We start from the raw sequence: 19,202 nt of genomic DNA, 5'->3' as shown, positions 1-19,202 counted from the left end.
CGGGACACTGAGGCGAGGCGTGGTGCGGCACTGCGGAGGCGCGGGCCCGCTGCCTTGGCAACAGGCGGGAGCGGCAGTGCGCAGGCGCAGTCTCCGTCCTCCGGCAGTGCGCAGGCGCGGTGGCGGGGGGGCGCAGTGCGCAGGTGCGGGCCGGCAATGGCGGACGAGGCGGCGGTGCGGGCCCAGGCGGAGGCGGTGCGGCGGCTCAAGCAGGATAAGGCCGACCCCGACGAGGTGCTCGGCCGGGAAGGGGGTGGCGGGGCCTCGGCGTGGGGCTCGGGGATTGCTGGGAATGGGGTGCTGGAGGAGGCCCAGTATGACTGGGAGGGGGATGCTGGGAGGGCTGGAGCCCCTCTGCTGTGAGGACAGGCTGAGAGAGTTGGGGGGTTCAGCCTGGAGAAGAGAAGGCTCCGGGGAGACCTTAGAGCCCCTTCCAGTCCCTAAAGGGGCTCCAGGAAAGCTGGGGAGGGACTCTTGATCAGGGAGGGGAGCCACAGGACTAGGGTTAATGGTTTTAAACTGAAAGTGGGGGGGGAGATTGAGATGAGATCTGGGGAAGAAATTCTTTGCTGTGAGGGTGGTGAGAGCCTGGCCCAGGTTGCCCAGAGCAGCTGTGGCTGCCCCATCCCTGGAGGGGTTCAAGGCCAGGTTGGAGGGGGCTTTGAGCAACCTGGTGTGGTGGGAGGTGTCCCTGCCCAGGGCAGGGGGTGGCACTGGATGATTTTTAAGGTCCCTTCCAACACTAATTCTTCTCTGGTTCTGTGCCTGGGAGCAGGGGAACTGGCCTAGGGGGAGAGGGCTGGGGCTTTGAGAATGTTGGTATGGGGAAGAGGGGCTTGGGGGGAACTGGGGTTGTTGATGCTGGGCTGGAGAGAGGGCTGCTGAGATGACCAGGGTGTGTTTGAAGTGGCTGGCCTTAGAGAGAGGGTACTGTGGGGAACTGGGAGTATTGGTGTAAGTGTTGCTGGGCTAGGGGTGGTTGCATTGGGAAGAGGCATGTTGGGGAGGATTCATAGATTGGTCCAGGCCGGAAGGGACCTCCAAAGGTCATCTAGTCCGACCTCCCCGCAGTCAGCAGGGACACCCCCAACTAGACCAGGTTGCCCAGGGCCTCGTCGAGCTTCACCTTGAATATGAATGATGGAAGTATTGCTCTGGGCTGGAGAGCCCACGGGGCTGAGGTGCCTGGGGAGACTGGTGATACTGGTGCTAGACTGGAAAGAAGGATGCTTAGGGATGTTAGGATTGGGAGGAGGGTGCTGGACGCTGCCGACGCTGGGGTAGCAGGAGCTGGTGGTGCTGGGCCTGGTGCGGAGGCTGGTAAGATGGGAGGTGTGGGGACTGGGGAGGCAGATGTTGAGGGTATTTGAGGTCCTGGGAGTTAGGGAGGGGTGGGGGTGGTAGAGATGCTGAGATTGGGGTTCTTGCAGCAGAAGTGGGGAGTACTGGAGAGGAGCAGGGAGTACCCCTCTGGTTGCTGTGGGAGCCAGGGAACAATGGATGTACTGAGGCTGGGGAGTCTGGGTGTACTGTGAATGCTGAGGCTGAAGGTGTTGGGGATGTTGGGGAAGGCCTGTGGGCTGGGCCTGGCAGGTAGACTTACCCCCAGCTCCTTCCTTATTCCCTCCCCAGATTGCGAAGGAGGTGGCAAAACTGCTGGAGATGAAGGCGCAGCTGGGGGGAGATGAGGGAAAACACAAGTTTGTGCTCAAGACCCCGAAGGTAACTTTCTCGAGCGCACACACTCGCGTGTCTCTCTGTATGCACGACCTGCTTCTGTGCACACACACAGCACCCCCCGCACACCTGCCTCTGCAGAACCACAGCACAGACTTTTCTGTCTTTATTCTCATTTCTGTTTCACTTTTAGCAGCAGGGGAGAGAAAGGGGGAAACATCCCTGACAGCATCTGGCCCGGATACCCTACTAACTTTATGACTTTTAAGACTTTATGGTGCTTCTGTGACAAGCCACCCACTAGCTGGTGTGGTCAGGAAATTAAATTCCCTTTTGGGCAAGCTTTATCGTAGCTGCCCAGTGTGAGAGGTCTCATATCTGCTTGGATTATGCTATTTGAAGTAAAGTCGTGACTTGCATCACCCCAACGAGTTTAGGGCTAGAACTCTTCAGCTCTTGTAGCACTGACCCCACTAGTCCCTGCAGCATTAGCTCTTGTGGATCAAGGATGTTCAAGCAGGTCCTGTTCCCTGTTAACCCGGATGGAGCTGCTGGTCGGTTGGGTATGAAGTGCAGCTCTGCTGGTGCAAGGCTCATTGCGGGGGAATTGCAAAGCATAAGCCAGCCAAAGAAACTCGGATGCCTGGCAGTGCTTGCCAGAAATGTTCAGAACGTGTTGAAATGTGAGGAGCAAGATTGCTCTCGTGGCTTTTGGTCTTGCCTTAGTCTGTGGAAGTGCATAATCCTGTTTGCTGAGCAGGTCTGGCCAGCTGCTGATGTTTTTTGTGTCCTCTTGCAGAAGAACCTTTCCTTCAGGGATAGCTTTTCAGTCCCAAAGCCCCTGAAAATAGTGTCCGTAATGCAATTTATGCTGAATTTTTTTGTAACCTGAGTGTTTTGTCACCATCAGCTGACCAGAGACCAACTGCACTTCCATGCTGTGGTGTGGAGACAGTTATGAATGTTCCTTACAAATAAACCAGGTTATGTTAATGCCACTGACTTAGGTAATGCCTCAAAACTGTCCTTGTCCATTTCCTTTATTGTATGTTTTTGGTAAATGTAATTATGATGCGAGACCTGGAAAGTGGAAGAGTATTTCACAGTGCGAAGATGTGGAGAGAGGATTTTGCAGCTCTGTGAGTACCAGGGAAACGCAGCCTGAGCTTCCAGCTGGTCTCAGCCACGTCAGTGTACTGCTGAGAGCTGCTCTGCACTCTGCGACCTGCAGGTGGGGTGTTAGCAAGTGCCTACTCTCTGCTTCCTCCTGCCTTACTGCTAGTCCCTAGAAAAATTAAAGGGGGAGGTCTAGTTAATTAGCAGGGGTTTATGTGTTGCTGAGAGCCTAAAGCCGGTCATTGAAATAATTCAGTGACTCTTAACAGGAAAGAAATGGAAAGGGAGCACATCCCAGCAAATGGTAGATGGGCACTTTGCAGGTATGGCACTTTGAAAAGATGATTTTTCTCTGTATGTGTTTGGAAATTGTAGAGCTGCCGGTTTTTTCACAGCTTCTAAACAGGCCTGTCCTCTGATTCCACCCCTGAGTGGCTCGTTGTGCAAGGGTCCGGCTGATGCGTTTGACTTAGAGCTGTGGACAGATCCAAGCTGCATTGTCGTCCTCGGAACTTTTGAACTGTCTGACTGTTGGATCTGTGTTAGCTCCTTTGTTTCCTGCATGGTGAAACTCCTGAACCAGATTTAGCTCTGCAGACCATGCCATGTCTGAGCTGTGTCCTGATTTTTTCCACTATTCTTTGGTGCTGCTTTTTACCACCTCTCCTGATATCTGGTGTCTGGACCTGATCTCTCTGGCTTTCTTAGTAGTATGTTGGCTTCTTCATGTCACCTCTGACATCTCTCTCTACTGCATGCTTCTAACCCAGTGTGTCCTTTTCTTTTCCTTACGTGGCCCCAGGGCACGCGGGACTACAGCCCCAAGCAAATGGCCATTCGTGAGAGAGTCTTCAATGCCATCATCACCTGCTTCAAGCGCCATGGAGCAGAAGTCATTGATACGCCAGTGTTTGAGCTGAAGGTGAGTGAGGAAACAGCACGTTGGCTGAGCTGATGAGGATCCTGCTGTTGAAAGCTTGCGATGTGTTGAGGGCTGAGTTTTCTTCTTCCATCTCCTCCGTGTCCTCCCTTTCTCTCCTTGTTTTCTGCGTCTTCTAGGGCTGATCCCCTGTCACTGAAGATACTGTTTGTTTGTGTGTCCTTTTGTTGTAGGAGACACTGACGGGGAAATATGGTGAAGACTCAAAGCTCATCTACGACCTGAAAGATCAAGGAGGAGAGCTGCTGTCCCTGCGCTATGACCTGACAGTATCCTGCCACAGCTAGTGCTGAGGGGTCTTGTCATCTCCCTTTGGGGCATCGCTGTCCAGAGGGCAAGGGATGAGGAGGGAGGACAGTCCCTTGGCTGACAGGGAGTGTGGTTCAGCAGGTGCAGAACCCTTGCTCAGTTATTTACTGTACATTGCTTCTGTTTGGCGAAGTCACACTTGTACGTGGAGTGAGGGAAGATCTGTAGAGTGCGCTTTCTCCTCCGCAGGGTGCCCAGGGTACACAGGCCACGTGAGACCAAAATCCAACCTCAGGTGGTCCTGGAAGATGCCTGTAGGGACACTTAATGGCAGCTTGGTGGGCTGTATCTTGGGCAGTTGTGGAGACCATGGGGAGCTGTGGCAAGTCCAGCCGTCTCTTAGCAGTTGCTTTGCCCCGAGGTGTGCGCCACACTGTGCTGGGTGCTGGGGAGATAGGGAGGACCCAGCACTGCCTGTGACTGATAACTGGGTGGGGTGATCCCTCCCTGTTCCCATCCTTAACCCTACCATCTCAGGTGCCCTTCGCTCGCTATTTGGCCATGAACAAGATCACCAACATAAAGCGTTACCATATTGCTAAGGTCTACAGGCGGGACAACCCGGCCATGACCAGGGGCCGCTACAGGGAGTTCTACCAGTGTGTGAGTTTGGCCATCGACAGGGATGCTGCTGATCAGGGCTGTAGGCTGGGCAGCGTTTGTGGGGACGTAGCACCATAAAAACGTCAGACCAAAGGCTGTGTTACCCTGCAGTGGCCTTCCCTGTGGCTGTGGAATGCTCAGGAGGTTCCGCTGATTTCCTTAGCGTGCCCTTATGGGTGTGAAAATCAGTGTGACAGTGGGAGAGTGAGGACGATGGCTGGAACATGGGGTGCTGGTGTATCAGGGAACTTTGTAATACGGTTCCCAGGCGCCCCAGGTCTGCTTCACACTGTGGAGGGGGGCAGCTCCTTGCTCCATCCCACAGTGCTTCCCAGCCTGGTGCAGGGGGAATAATTTCCTTCTGATGCCAAATTTGGCAACAGTTGAATTCCCAGGTGTGTGAGCAGGACACAGGAACCAGGCGAGCGACTCAACTGTAGGATATGCTGCTTCTGTCCCGTGCTTAGTCAATCTTTATTTCAAAGGAAGCGAAAAACCCAGAGGTGAAATTACAGAACAGGTTAGAAAGCAATTTCCTTTGTGGCTTTCTCAGAGTGTGGTAGCCCTGAGGAATGGCTTTGTTCTGCTGTAATAACACAGTCCCCAGGGCGTCATATTGCAAATTCCTGTTTGAGAATATTCATCATACAACCCCAGTCGATGCCTTCCAGCTCCACCTTGGTGAATTCCTATTTCCAGATAACTTGGGGTCTTTGCCCTGTCTCATCTGAAAGACTGTTCCAAGCTCTCACTCCTACCGTAGCTAGAAATAGCCTTCTAATACCGAGGATAAATGTACCTGTGTCTGATAGTTTACTTCTCCTCGTGCCAGTGCAGCTCTTTAAATGGTAGCTGTCTTCCCTCCATATGGATTCTTCCCCATTCCCAGATAAATGTTTGAGAAGTGTTTAGAGAAATCATCCCCTCCTTATGCCACGTAAATCAAGCTCTGTTACCTTCTCTTCCTGGAGATGCCTTGCTTCTTTGCTCAGTCTAGTAGTTTTGTCTGCATCTTTTCTTAAGTATAATATACACCAACCTTCAGTTGGGTTTTTTTCAGTGAGATTTCACCTGTGCCATGTGCAGCGGTAGTGGCACTTTCCTGACTGTACCAGACCTTGCCCAATTTCCATGGGGATTGCATCAGCCTTTCTTGCACTCGGCTCATTGGGGATTAACTGATGTGATCTTATCTCTTTCCTCCTCCATTGCCCTAATTTATTTTGGAAGCGTAGTGAAGCTGAAAGGTACCCATTTAATTAAAATGATTCTTGTACTCAAAATATCATTGAAGACTTTGCATCTGGGGATTCATAAATGAGAGTTGAATAAGAGGTCTCTTGTTGCTTCTGTATTTTATTTCTCTCTGAACACTGATGTTGTTTTTGCTATTTTCCAATCACTGGGTACCAGCCTATTAAAACATCTTGCTGTTGTGCTTTAGTCCTACGTGCTAGTCCATCTGGTAATTTCTGGTGGAGACCACTCGGGCGTTCTGATTTCTTTTCCTGTCTTGGCAGTTCAAACTGGTTTTGCCTCAGCTGAGGTTGCTTCTTATGTTTTCTTCCCTGATCATTAACTTGATTGGCATGTGTATTAAAAAAATAATATCCTCAGAATCAAAATGAAACATGTGGCATTTAGGTCATACCAAATAATAAGTATTTTTCTCCTCCCCTTACTGATTCCTTTGTTCTATTTATTTACTGCTGATGATGTCTCTGCTGTCTCCTTTTTGTTGTTTATCAAGGATCTCTGTTTCAAAGCGTATCACACAGTAAACTGCTGTGTCAGAAGCAGGGAGCAGGTCACGCATCTCCAGAAGCAGACCGGCTTCTCACAAACTGTCTGCACTGGTCACCACAGTATGCAAACTCCTTGCAGTGCAGTGGACACAGACCATTGCCGCCTTCGATGAAAGAGGGTCATAACCCACATCTTGTCCCCTCTGGATCCTTCTGGAGAGCGCTAGTGCTTCCTTATACCCATTTCTGTCACTTTCTGTAAACAAACTGCTGTTAGCAGCAGAGTTGAAGCTGTGTCACTGCAGACAAGCCAGCTATCATAAATTGCTCACTGCCTTTTCCTGTGCCCCAGGATTTTGACATCGCTGGCCAGTTCGACGCGATGATTCCTGACGCTGAGTGCCTGAAGATTGTGCATGAGATTCTGAGTGACCTGCAGCTGGGGGACTTTCTCATTAAGGTGAGAGTGGGTGGGTTTCTCTGTGCCACGGTGGGAAGCAGTGGTCGTTGTTCCTGTAGTTTTATGCAGCAGCAGTTCCCACTCTTAACACCTGATCCAGAAGCCACAGTTCATCCCCCCTCTCTGCCTCCTCGTGGTGTATACGTTAAAAGGCTGGACCTTAGCTCAGACTTGCCTTTAGAGGGGAATGCAAGGTGAGACTGCAGTCAGCAGAGTTCTCTCTAGGACTAACTACAGTCTCCTGTAAAACATGGAGCTGCCAACTAACCAGGTGATTGTCTCATTCACTGCCTGCAGTGAAACGCAGGCTCTGGTCCAGGGTCCCTGCCTTGTCCCGGCTCCTGATGCCCCCTTCATAGGGATGTCTGCTCAGTGTGCGCTGTGGTGTCTGCAGACACCACAGCCTTCCCACCAAATCCTTTCTGGGACTGAGGCTTCTTCCAGAAGAAGAGTCGTGCCCTGCTGTAGGTTGAGCTTGTGGTTTGCTTCAAAACACCTCTGTTACTTTGGTGTGGCAGCAAACGGTGCAGGTCAGGCAGGAATCATGGAACCATGGAATGGTTTGTGTTGGAAGGGACCTTAAAGCCAATCCAGTGCCACCCCCTGCCCTGGGCAGGGACACCTCCCACTAGACCAGGTTGCTCAAACCCCCATCCAGCCTGGCCTTGAACCCCTCCAGGAAGGGGAAAAGGGGTAGGAGTGCCTGATGTACAGGAGGGAGGTAGGACCTCTGAGAGGGATGCAGAGCTGGACAATTGCTGGGTTCTGCAGGGGATGGGAGCAGTGCGGGCTGGGTGTTGTGCTCCAATGCGCAGCCTCCACTGGAAAGGGGGGCAGTTCCCTGCCCTTGAACCTGTCTGGGATGAGGTGAAGAGCTGTGCACAGGAACCGCCTGTCCAGCTACTGTGTGATTGCAGTGGTGAAGTGGATGTGTTTGACAATGAGAAGGCACTTCTGCAATGGGGAACAGCAGAATAACCTGCCTGCGGTTATTCTTGTCTTCCATGAGCTACTGTCCAGTTCTTGTTGATGCTGGAGGATTGCAAACTCCTGAGCAGTCTTTGTTTCTATCTAATTTAATTTTAGATGTTCTCACTACCCGTGGAAAGGTTGAATCCTGCTGAACCTTTGGCCTCAATTATGTACTATTACAGACCAGAATTAAACTATACTATCAAAAAAAAAAAATTCCTTAGTGAGGTTTTAACACAAACAGATGTCACTTTGTTCTTACGCTGACAGAGCAGGGTAACGCACTGAATTCATCTCCTTAGTCCGTGATCTGTTTCTGAGCTGTTTTTACTTGTCCACATGAGAAGTCTCATAGGCCCCGTTGGTTTTTCTTCTCCGTTGAGGGGAAGAGTCTGTGGCTGTAGAAGGAGAACATGAGAGCTCTACCCAGGTTCCGTAGGAGTCAGTTGTGTTAGCTGCCTGCTTGTGGGCAGAGGGGCAGCTTAGCTCCCCAAGAACGGGGAAGAGACTTAAAACTAGAGGAGAGAAACCAGACACAGCTGAAGCATCTGTTTGAGTTCATAGTTAATGACTTGCTCCCTCTCCCCAAGGTCAACGATCGGCGCATCCTTGATGGGATGTTTGCAGTTTGTGGTGTCCCAGACAGCAAGTTCCGAACGATCTGCTCCAGCGTTGACAAACTGGATAAGGTACGGGCTGGAGTCCCGGGCTGCAACTGCCGCTGCTGGACTTTCAGTGAGTCTCTGTCCTTATGGGTCCATGAGAACTGGCTGGAAAACACCGATAAACATCGAGTTGTTCTTGTTCCCCCATTTCTCTGGAGACACGCAGAGCACAGCAGTCACATAGGGAAACTGGATCCTGTGCTTTCTTTTCCAGTATCCCATGAGGTCCTGACAAATGGAAAGGAGGGAGGGGAAAATGCTCTTCACATGGGAGGTTCGACACCACAAACCCCAGCCTTCTTAAGGTGCTGCTGCTTAGGAACCAGGGTCATGAAAACCTGCCCCCAGACTGGGCCAGGGTATTGAAAAGCCTTTTCAAATGCATTAGGTTCAGTTGGGTGGTGCAAGGAGTCACAGTTGTGTCCTGGGTAGAAGAGCCCAGATTGGAAGGGATCCTGAAAGATCATCCGGTCCAACCTTTACTAAAATTTCAGACTTCAGTTGCAAGGTGAGTGTGACAGAAATGGTAAAACTCTGTGGTGATGCAGGAGTTTCAGGAGAAGTGCAATCATAAGTGGCAGTCTGTAAGGCAATTAGCTGGCAGGTGACAGGGCCGAGTTAAATGGAAATCCACAGGTGAGCAGGCTGCCAGAGCTGTTGTGTTGTCCAGGACCCTATTTCTAAATACTGTCCTGCAAACTGGCGCTATTCTTGATTGGTGATGCCATGTCTAGCATCCCTGCTGAGGACACGGAGTCTGCAGCACGTGCACATTGCTGGCCAGGCTGTTTCAGCGTGATCAGGGCACCACTGGACAGTGTGTGCCTCTGGCTGCTTGCGGGACCCTCAGGAGACAGTGATGAGGAGCAGCAGGGAGACAGCAAAGAGAAGCGAGGTGGGGCACGTGTGGATGAGGTGTATTTTACCTGGAAGTAGAGAAAAGCATTTGGAGTGAGAAGGAGTATGCAATCAGAAACGCAGACATGAAAAATAACCCCAGAAGACTGGTCTGTTTGGTGTTGTGCTGCCCTGTGTGCCCCCACAGCATGTCTCCACACACTCTTCTGTGGCTGCCATCAGTGCAAGCATGTTTTGCTGGGAACAGTCACAGGGACAACGTGTGTGACATCTCCTGGTCACCTCATTCCCACCTCTGCTGATCTGGGTGTGTAAAACAGGTATGTTTTATAAAACACGCTGTGTGTAGACATCGCTGTTCGTGATGCTGGGCTGAGGTTTGGTGACACAGGACGGCCCCCTCTGTGTGCAGCTGCTCCTGTGAGACACCAGGCAGAAGGGACCCACAGGCTTTGTGCTCAGCAAGGTGCCTCAGGAGCACTGGCTGCTGTGAAGGTCTCTAAGAGATTCGGGGCATTGTGTGGCCCTTTGGGAGGAGGGAAAGGTGTCAATGTAGGTACAGCTTTTTACTTGCAGCTGATTGTCTTGACTGTAGGCCCTAGTCAGATAAAAAGATGCTGGAGATCAGTCTATAAATGTGTATATAGTCCTCTGCTAACAGCTAAGGAAGAGGAATCTTAAAATGAAGTGCAATCTAAAAGCTTAGTTTTCTTGGCTCGGGATCCAAAGCAGAATTTGGAGGTGAATTTCTGTGTTCAGAGTCATGTGGAGGATGCTGTGGGCTGATTGCTTACAGGAGGGCTCCTAACCCTCCCGCAAAACTCTGTTAAACAAAGCAGCCTTGTATCTCATCTCCTGTGTTCACTTTGCTTTGTTCAAGGATGAACTGCATTTTCCCTTGGAGGCCTCATCAAATCAAGTCAGCTAGAGGAAGGCTCACTTAAAGTCCCGTTAGCAGTGAGATCTATTGCAAAGGCAAACCAAAGTGTAGGTTTTGGGGCTGTGTATATGTGGAAAAGCAATAGGAAGGGAGGATTGGGCTTTTTTTAGAGTGGGGTAATTTCCCTGTTTTCATACCGAAATGTTATGATTTAGCTCAGTGCAGCTGGATATGATCAAGACTCTGGTTCTCTTTGACCACTTGGTCGGTGGGAAAACCGCAGTGTGTTCTGCTTAACTTTGGGGTTTTGTATCACCCATCTCCTCACACCTTCCCGGGTGCTGGCATGACCAGCAACACTTTCTTGACTGGTGTTTATGCCTAAGCACCTGCCCAGGGAAACCACAGCAGCAAGACATCTCTCAGACTCAGTGCTTTTACAGTACCGATGATTGATTCTGGCCAGAAATCAAAACCAAAGTATTTGTCCCAGGGCTTCAAGTTTTTGGGCAGCTTTGCTCACTGGAGGGTTGGGAAACAAACAGGCTGTGCAGAGGTACAAGAAATGGAGTCATGACCATATGACCATGCTCTTGAGAGCATTTGATCTGCTGCTTCTCTCATGCACCTCTTAACCATGCTGACCCTGATGGCGTGCTGCCATGTAAAGATGTGTTGAGGGCAGATATGTCTGTTAATCTGTACTGGGCAGAGCCACCAGAGACCTTCCCCAGGAGAGAACACAGCCCTGAAGCAGTGGCTGATGTTCTCTCTCTTCACAGATGCCGTGGGAAGAAGTGAGGAGCGAGATGGTGGGAGAGAAGGGGCTCTCTCCCGAGGCTGCGGATCGCATCGGGGAGTATGTCCAGCTTCACGGTGAGCACCTGGGGTGTTCAGCCCTTGGCCTTTGTCCTTCCAGGCTGAGCAGGGAAAGTGACAGAGAGGTGCTGGCCAGGCCCATCGCTGCGGGTGCTGCTGCACTGGCAGCCCTGAGAGCTGAGCTCGTTCCCACAGGTGGCCTGGACCTGATCGAGCGGCTTCTGCAGGACCCCAAGCTGTCCCAGAACAAGCTGGCTAAGGAGGGGCTGGGGGACATGAAGCTGCTGTTTGAGTACCTGACCCTGTTTGGCATCACAGGGAAGGTGAGGAGCTGCGGAGGCAGGAGGGGGTGCAGCCCGGGCCCCCCGAGTGCGCCCAGTGATGGGGCTCCCTCATGTCCTGCAGATCTCTTTTGACCTGAGCCTGGCACGGGGTCTGGACTATTACACGGGGGTGATCTTTGAGGCTGTCCTGCTGCAGCAGGAGAACGACCACATGGAGGAGTCGGTCAGCGTTGGGAGCGTGGCTGGAGGCGGTCGCTATGACGGGCTGGTGGGGATGTTTGATCCCAAGGGACGGAAGGTGCCCTGCGTGGGGGTCAGCATTGGGATCGAGCGGATCTTCTCCATCCTAGAGCAGAGAGTGGAGGTAGGTGCCTTTTGGTGCTCAACTAAGCATGGAGAACAAGCAAGGATTTACATTCTCCCCTTAATACCTCCAGTCCAGGAGATGCTGAAGCGAGTCTCCCTTGCTGCAGCCTTTGATGGAGGAGTCAGCTGGGCTGGCTGTGCTCTGCAGCAGCAGTCAGAACCAGGACATGATCTTCTGTTTTCTCTGGCTTGGGAGATGATCTCTGGTGCTTCCACTGCAGACAAAATCCCTTTTCCATCAGCCCTTGGAGATGGCTTGTTCAGCTGCAGCTGGAGGGGGCACTTTAATCCTCAGCAGTACCTCGTACCCAGGTGGGGGGCCCTGGTGTTCCCCACTGCCTTAGGCACCCATGTGACCCCACGTCCCCCTTGGCACGCTGGCACCGAGACAGCAGCCACGCACATCTGCTTCTCCTGCCCAAGGCAGAGACTAGACAAGGGATTGCATGTCCCAAAGCAGGGATCGCAGTGCCTCTGGGGATTTCCCAGTTACTTTTTTCCCATTTTCCCCCTCCTCAGAGTTGTGGTACCAATGTGTTGTCCTCTGTCCCAGTCAATGGGTGTTAAATAGGTCTTTTGTAGGCTCCCAAACCACCACCACACATTTCTCCCCGGCAAGAGACTTGTGGGGAGCTCTCTCTTGGCAGCCAGACACAGCTGGGATTTTTAAGTGGAAACAGAACTCTTCCCCCACCACCTATGGTCCTGGCCAGGTTCGTTCCTCTGCAGGTGACCTTTTAAAGGCTTCTCCCTTCAGCGAAACAGTGGCAGGAAAATGCCACTTTGAGTATCCAGCATCTGCCACGGGAGCAGGTGGCTGCTGACAGCACTGGAGCATCTCAGCTCCCTGCTGTTAATCTCAGCCGTAGTTAGATTAACTCTGTAGAGCAGGCAGCTGCCTCTGTCCTGCCTCTGCCGAGCCCACTGCTCCAGAGCTGCTCGCAGCAGATTCCTGGGAGGCCCTTGTGTGTGGAGGAGCAGTCTCTAGGCAGAAGCTGGCAGGGGAGTTGCTCATTCTTGGCACATCCTCCAGCCCACACATCTGTGGCACAGGAGGGATGGGAGCCCCCTATCATGGAACAACTGCAGAAGATGAGATTCTGTGCCAGGATGGGGTCTGTGGGGCTTCACTGTCTGAGTTTATGCTGTTTCACTGAGCCTGATCCTCTGAGCCTGATCCTCTTCACCGCTAAATCCATGGGCCTGGGGTGGGGACCCGTCCTACTCATTGGGTCTCTCATAGCTCTGTATGTCCATGGCATCTTTTGAGTCTTGTCCCCTCTCTAGGCCTCTGAAGAAAAGATCAGGACAACAGAGACACAGGTGCTGGTGGCCTCTGCCCAAAAGAAGCTCCTTGAAGAGCGGCTGAAGCTTATTGCCGAACTGTGGGATGCTGGAATCAAGGTATGACCAAGGTGATGGTCAAGTCAGGAGCTGCCTGGTCCACTCTCCATGCCAGGAACGGACCAGATCTGGCTTTGCTTTGGGAGGAAGGATCTTGGGGAGAACGTGGGCAGCAGACTGCCTTCCTTGATGGAGCCTGCCTCTTCTCAGTGTCCCAAATCAGATGTTTTCCAGGAGGGCCTGGGCAGTGTGACTTGGTCAGCACTATGACACTGCAGGGACTGCTCTGTGCCTGTTGTCTCAGGACAGATTCCCAAAGCAGGCGACACTCCAGCCCTGTGCTGATTCTAACAAAAATAATAAAAAAACCCCACGGAGCCGTGCCAGGAGGGGAGGATGGGCCCAGGAGGAACCTGGGCTGGTTTCAGCAGGCAGAAGGCCCTGCTCCCTGCCTGCTGTGGGCAGAAGTCCCTCAGTGGTGGAGCAGAGGAGAATGTCTGGGTGCTACAGGCTCCAGACCCTGTAGGGACACCACGGGGGTCAGCCCTGCTCTGACACAGACTAGAGCTAATGAGCTGGCATCTCCCCAGGATAAGCAGTGTCTCATGAGCACCTTTGAGCTGTGTTGTGTTACTTGTTAGCTGTAACGCCTGGTCTTCTCCACTAGCTCATCTTCTCCTCCACGCTCACCAGATACCAATTAGCAGATTGGCCCAGCAGAGCCTGGTTGAAGGGCTGCAGAGAAACAGGCCAAGGCTGATTGTGACCTCATGCCCTGGTTCTCTTCCAGGCAGAAGTGCTGTACAAGAAGAACCCCAAGCTGCTGAACCAGCTGCAGTACTGCGAGGAGACAGGCATCCCCCTTGTTGCCATCGTGGGTGAGCAGGAGCTCAAGGATGGAGTCGTCAAGCTGCGGGATGTGGCCACCAGGGAGGAGGTGAGGGCCTGTGGTGGCTCGGTGTGATGGGGGATGGCTTACTTGAGCCTTCATCCCAGCTCAGGCCAGCCCCCCAGACCCATCTGTACCCCTTCAGGTTGTGCAGCCACCTTCAGGTGGCTTTGCTGTCCCAAATTTGGATTGTAGTTCCCAAAGTGGACGTCAGAGGAGCAAGGCACTTACACCTGATGTGACAAGCCTCCAAGGCTTAGCAAAGCTGCTGATGCAGAAGGTGTGGCGAGGGGAAGGCTCTCCACACACCAGGGCTGGCAGACTGGAGATGAGACCTATGGGCTAATGGTGGTGGCCTTGTGGGGCACTTTTGGAGATGGGGTGAGGTTGGTTTCCTCAGCCCATGGAGCATGTGCCCTGGTGTCAGTTTGCCACCAAGCAAGGTTCTCAGGATTTTCTACATCAGCTTTGTTGTTAATTTTTTTTCAAGCAGTGGTCTCTCCAGGGACTTCTGTGACACCCCACGGTCCACTTCCTTAGCCTGTGCAGTTTCCTGGAGCTGTGGAGCACTGTGTCTCCAGCTCTGGAGACTCTCCCATCATGTGGCCTCCTTGAACTCCCAGATATTTCTCAGTTCAGGAGCCTGTGGGCTGCTCCTCCTTTCCATCCAGGGCATGGGACCACTACTGAAGGTCCTGGAGGTGCTCTGTTGCAACAAGTGGGACCAGTGCTCATCTGTGCACTGGTCTTGGCTTTGGAACCCGTAGGAAAGACTGAGAAGAGCGTCGCTCTTGTGGTGGATGGGCAGGAGAGGGCTCAGTGGGGTGCTTGCTGTCACAGGTTGAGCTCTGTGTGTGCTGCAGCCCCCCTGGTCCCTGAAGAGGGGCTGGTGGCAGCACCATGGTGTGACCTCCCGAGACACAGGGCCACAAAAGCAGTGGGGGACATCCCTCTGGGACCAGAGAAGGTCACAGTACGTCAAGCTGCTTGCATTGTATCGAAGCAACTTTGTGCTTTCCCTGTTGCAGGTCAACGTTCGCAGGGAGAGCCTGGTTGAGGAGATCAGGATGCGAACGAGCCGGTCCTAAACCCCCTGGGGACACATCTCCTGGTTTGCTGGATTCCGGCTGACACGGTTCCTCCTGTAAATGTCTCTGCCAGGCCACGTGGCAGCGGGTGCGGGGTCGGGGGGGTCCATTGGAAGCTGTATTTATTCTTGTCTCACGCCCTCCCTTTCCCGGCGGGAGCAGAGGCTGCACCCATTCGCAGGATGTCCCCCGGCCCTCCAGGACGTCGCCGGAAGGACGCTTTCAAGTGGCTCCGGCCAACGCCAGCCTCCGTCTGCCACCGCTGCGGTGACACGTGGAGCCCCGGGCTGGCAGCAGACCCCGGGGGTCTTGGCTGCAGCTTCTTGTCCCCGTCGCTTTGAATAACCATCCCCCCCCCCGTCCCTCTGCTCCGGCTGCAGGGAGGTGACATTTTCCTGAGCGAGATGTAAAGGCGCTGCTCCCAGAAACATAATAAATCTGTGGCTCCCGCTCCCCGACTCCTGTCCCTGCTTTCCCCTCGGGACGGGGATTTACTTACCTACCTCCCTGCCATTTATACATGTCGCTGTGGATGTGGCTCCCTCCTCGCCTCCCCACCCCCTGCAAAGCCCCCACCAGCCAGGCGAGAGCCCCCCCAAGCGTGGGTGGACTCCCCGTGCTCCAGTCCCGGGTGAAACGAGGGGGTTCGGGGTGCCCTCGCTGCTGCCCCACACGCATTCTGCCCCTAAACCGGGTAGTTTTTCCTAAACCCACGGGGGGAAGTGGCGGGGGAGCGGAGGGGGGGGTGGTCGCTGCTCTGGCCCCTCCCGGGGCGGAGCGGGGCCGGGGGCGGAGCGGGGGAACCTTCCAGATCTCGGCGCGGGCGGCGAGGAGGAGCGGGGCGAGCGGCGGCGATGGAGGTGGAGGTGGGCGACCGGGAGGGCAGGGGGGGAGCCCCGGGGCACGACTCACCCCGGGGCGGGAGTCTCTCGGGGAGCCCCCGGTGCCATCCCCGGCCTGGGGACCCCCCCGCGGTGAACTGGGGCGGGCGGCCCCGGTGCCCCGTGGGGGTGAGGATGAGGATGAACCCCTCCACACCCCCCGCTCGGCGGGGGCTGCTGGGGAAAAGTCGGGTCCTGCCTCTCCCGGGAGCCCCGGGACCTCCCCGCCCCGCACCCCCCCCGTCCCGGGGGGCGAGGAGGTTCCCTGTGCCGCCCCGGGAGCTGCAGAGCCACGGCAGGAGGGTTTGTGTTGGTCTTTCTGCACCCTCTTTGCGGAGATTTTCCCTAAATGGGTCCCCACCTTCACCCAAAGATGTTTTCTGGTCATCGGGAAAGATGAAGCTCCTTGGAGGTAGGAAGGTGCCACCACCTGGAGATGCAGCAGGTGAAGGTGCAGCCAGGCTGCATTTTAGCCTGAGTTAGGGTTAATCGCACCCAGCGAACAGTTTCAGAGGCCCTGATCAGACTTTGCACTACTTAGTGAGCTAAAACAGGATGATATTGCCACGTGGGTGGCGTCTCCAGACCGTCCTTGTTGTCCTCAGAAGCCTGAGGAGATGATGGTAGAAGGCAAGTTGTCTGCCTTAGGGTCCCAGCCTGCCTGGGACCTCACAATGCGATGGGCCACCTTGGCTCTGTGCTCCAGCCCCCTCTTGCCACGCCAACCAGATGCTGCCTGTGTCTTGGCTTTCAAAGACTTTGGAGGCATCTCCAGGGGAACTCTTGGTGTCCTTCTGTTCTACCTAGTCATATGGAGCAGGCTTAGATGGTGGGCAGGGTAGTCCTTTGGGTGTGCAGTGTTGAGAGGCTTTTCAGGTTTCCTGAGGGCAGAGGGGTTCAGCATTTGCTCCTCCATATGCTGGCTGGGGCTGGGCCTTGCAGTTGCTTCACGGGGTCTGGATGGAAGGGAGGTTGGAAACTTTGCCAGCCACACGCCACCCTCATCTCCCTCCTCAGATGTGGACCAACAGCATCAACCAGGACAACAAGATGGCCCTGCACGCCTGGGCAAAAGAAACCGGCATTGACCTTGTGCAGGTCAATGGGCAGAGGCGATATGGTGGCCCCCCACCAGGTGGGTAAGAAGAGCATCTAAGTGCCATGGTGCCCTGGGAGCACAGAACGTAGCGGACCTGGCAGGCACGGAGGCAGGGTGGGTTTCACCGCACGTCCACCATGTCTCCTGTGTGCCCACAGGCTGGGTGGGCAACCCCCCGCCGGCCGGCACAGAGGTGTTCATCGGGAAGCTGCCGCAGGACATCTACGAGAACGTGCTGATCCCGCTCTTCCAGAGCGTGGGGAAGCTCTACGAGTTCCGCCTCATGATGACCTTCAGTGGGCTCAACCGGGGCTTTGCCTACGCTAAGTACAGCAACCGCCGCGGCGCCAAAGAGGCCATTGCAGCCTTCAACAACTTCGAGGTGCGGCAGGGCTACACCATCGTGGTCTGCAAGAGCATGGAGAAGCGCGAGCTGAGCATGGATGGCCTGGCCACCTCGGTGGGCCAGCGGGAGCTGGAGGCCACGCTGCGACGGATCACAGAGGGGGTCCTCAGCATCACCCTCTACACCAGCCCCTCCCAAAAACGGGCCCAGCTCGCTGTGCTGAAGTACAGCTCGCACCAGGCCGCTGCCATGGCCAAGAAGACCCTGATGGAGGGTAAGTGGGAGGCCTGGGTGCTGCTTGGGCTGGTCTTCCCGGTGTCTCTAAGGAAGGACTGATCTCAGCTCCACACTCAACTGCGGGGTGACTTCAGCTTTGAGACAGCCCTTGTTCTCTCCCTGTGTCTCCTGGGAGGGTAACTGTCCTCAGGGGGGCTGATCCCCAGTCCTTGTGCAGACCTACTGGTAAATGGGCTGCTGGAGGTCCCCAGGAAGCTGCCTGCTCGGAGCAGGAGCATCACCAGTACCAGTCCAGGGCATCGAGAGCTTTGGCCAAGTTATTAAACCCTTCTGATGGAGATGCCCTACCCCTAGTTCCCCATCCCATGATTGCACTACGCTCCAATGGGACACATTTCCCAAACATCCAGCTGGAGCCTCCAGAGTCCTGATTTGTACCTGTTTCTGCCTGACTGAGAAGCATTTGGCCTTGACGTCTCTTTGCTCCTGTCCCTAAAGGCAGGCGGCCCCTAAAGTCCTCTGAGCTTTGCTGCCCTGACCTCACCTCGATGGCAACAGGAGATAGAGAAGCAACTGCCCTGCAGCTGCGTGAGAGGTGGTGGAGGCAGGGAAAGGATCCTGTGGGTGACACCACCCGTGAGGATTGCTGTGCCATGTGCTGGGGGACGGGGTGGGGTGATCCTGGAGGGCTGTTGCGTGAGCGTCTCATGCCAGCTGCTGTGGGTCTCTCCTAGGGAACACGAAGCTCAGTGGGTTGGAGATCAGGGTGAACTGGTTGAACCCTGATCTGAAGCAGAAGCTGCAGTCACGTGAGGAGAAGCCGTCGTCCAGCCAGGTGCAAGGGGGCAAGCGCCCAGGGGTCCCCAAGCCTGCGCCCCCATCCCCCGTGCTGCACGACGTGCTGGACCGGCTGAACACCCTGTGCCAGAGGCAGTACCTGGGCACCCCACTCTTCCTCACCAAGTGCGTCCAGGCAAACCCCAACGGGTGGCTGCGGTTCTGGTGCCGGGTTGTCATCCCGGGGTGCCCCGTGCCTTTCAACGGGTTCACGTGGGTCCGGCCGGATGGGCCAGGCAGGAGCGGTCACGAGGAGGCGAAGGTCACGATGGCTCTGCAGGTTCTCCTGGTGCTGGGTGAGTCCTCGCAGGGCATTGGTGCCAACCCCCTGCCTTTCCCAAAGTAATAGAGCGTCTCCTGGGAGCTTGGAGCTGCGGTGCATCTAGTCGGGGGGAGCCCAGGCTGGCCAGGCTGAAACATTGTCACCCCCCCAGCCGGTGGCTCTGAGCTGCAGCTGCGATGCCTGGTTGGAAGCAGAGGATGCGAGGGGAGGGGGTTTTGGGGTGCTGCTGTCCTCTCCATGTGTCCTCTCTGCTGCAGGGTGCCAGCTGACATAGCCAGCCCTTCTGCCCCAGCCAGGAGTTGAAGCCCAGCCGCAGGAGCGGCACGTGAGCCCCGCTGGGGACCTGGTCCTGTTCCAACTTTGCTTTGAGTTTGTTTGGGTTTGTTTGGGGAGCCGGCTCCGGAGGATGGGGCTGCTGGCCTGGTCCGTGACAGCTGCCCTGCCACTGGCTGGCCTTTGGGGACGGTTCTGTTTTTTTGGGGGTTACCTGCCAAGTTTGGCTTC

At 54.7% G+C, this 19,202-nt stretch overlaps 2 protein-coding genes across 7 annotated transcripts; both read left to right on the top strand.

Moving 5' to 3' along the window:
* Window positions 1-141: 141 nt before the first annotated feature.
* On the top strand, window positions 142-15,466 carry HARS1 (histidyl-tRNA synthetase 1). Of its 6 annotated transcripts, XR_012463489.1 has the most exons (14): window positions 144-234; window positions 1,633-1,722; window positions 3,596-3,715; window positions 3,907-4,002; window positions 4,520-4,645; window positions 6,743-6,850; window positions 8,413-8,511; window positions 11,008-11,101; window positions 11,240-11,367; window positions 11,450-11,692; window positions 12,982-13,098; window positions 13,829-13,975; window positions 14,956-15,071; window positions 15,178-15,466. XR_012463489.1 is itself a non-coding variant. In XM_074156705.1 (13 exons), exons 1-13 carry the CDS (start codon window positions 157-159, stop codon window positions 15,013-15,015), a joined length of 1,506 nt encoding a protein of 501 aa, XP_074012806.1. In that variant the 5' UTR covers window positions 142-156; the 3' UTR covers window positions 15,016-15,466. The 6 variants fall into 6 exon arrangements, 5 of the variants coding, with proteins under 5 accessions (XP_074012806.1, XP_074012805.1, XP_074012804.1 ...); XM_074156705.1 differs by having other exon boundaries at window positions 142-234; window positions 14,956-15,466; XM_074156702.1 differs by having other exon boundaries at window positions 157-234; window positions 3,910-4,002; window positions 14,956-15,466.
* DND1 (DND microRNA-mediated repression inhibitor 1) lies at window positions 15,198-18,761 on the top strand. The gene is made up of 5 exons (XM_074156045.1): window positions 15,198-15,282; window positions 15,739-15,881; window positions 16,914-17,031; window positions 17,154-17,615; window positions 18,313-18,761. Exons 1-5 carry the CDS (start codon window positions 15,198-15,200, stop codon window positions 18,759-18,761), a joined length of 1,257 nt encoding a protein of 418 aa, XP_074012146.1.
* Window positions 18,762-19,202: the final 441 nt, after the last annotated feature.

The sequence above is a fragment of the Numenius arquata genome, chromosome 11, assembly GCF_964106895.1.
Source record: "Numenius arquata chromosome 11, bNumArq3.hap1.1, whole genome shotgun sequence".
NCBI classification, from domain to species: domain Eukaryota; kingdom Metazoa; phylum Chordata; class Aves; order Charadriiformes; family Scolopacidae; genus Numenius; species Numenius arquata.
This window is presented reverse-complemented; position numbering and strand designations above follow the sequence as displayed.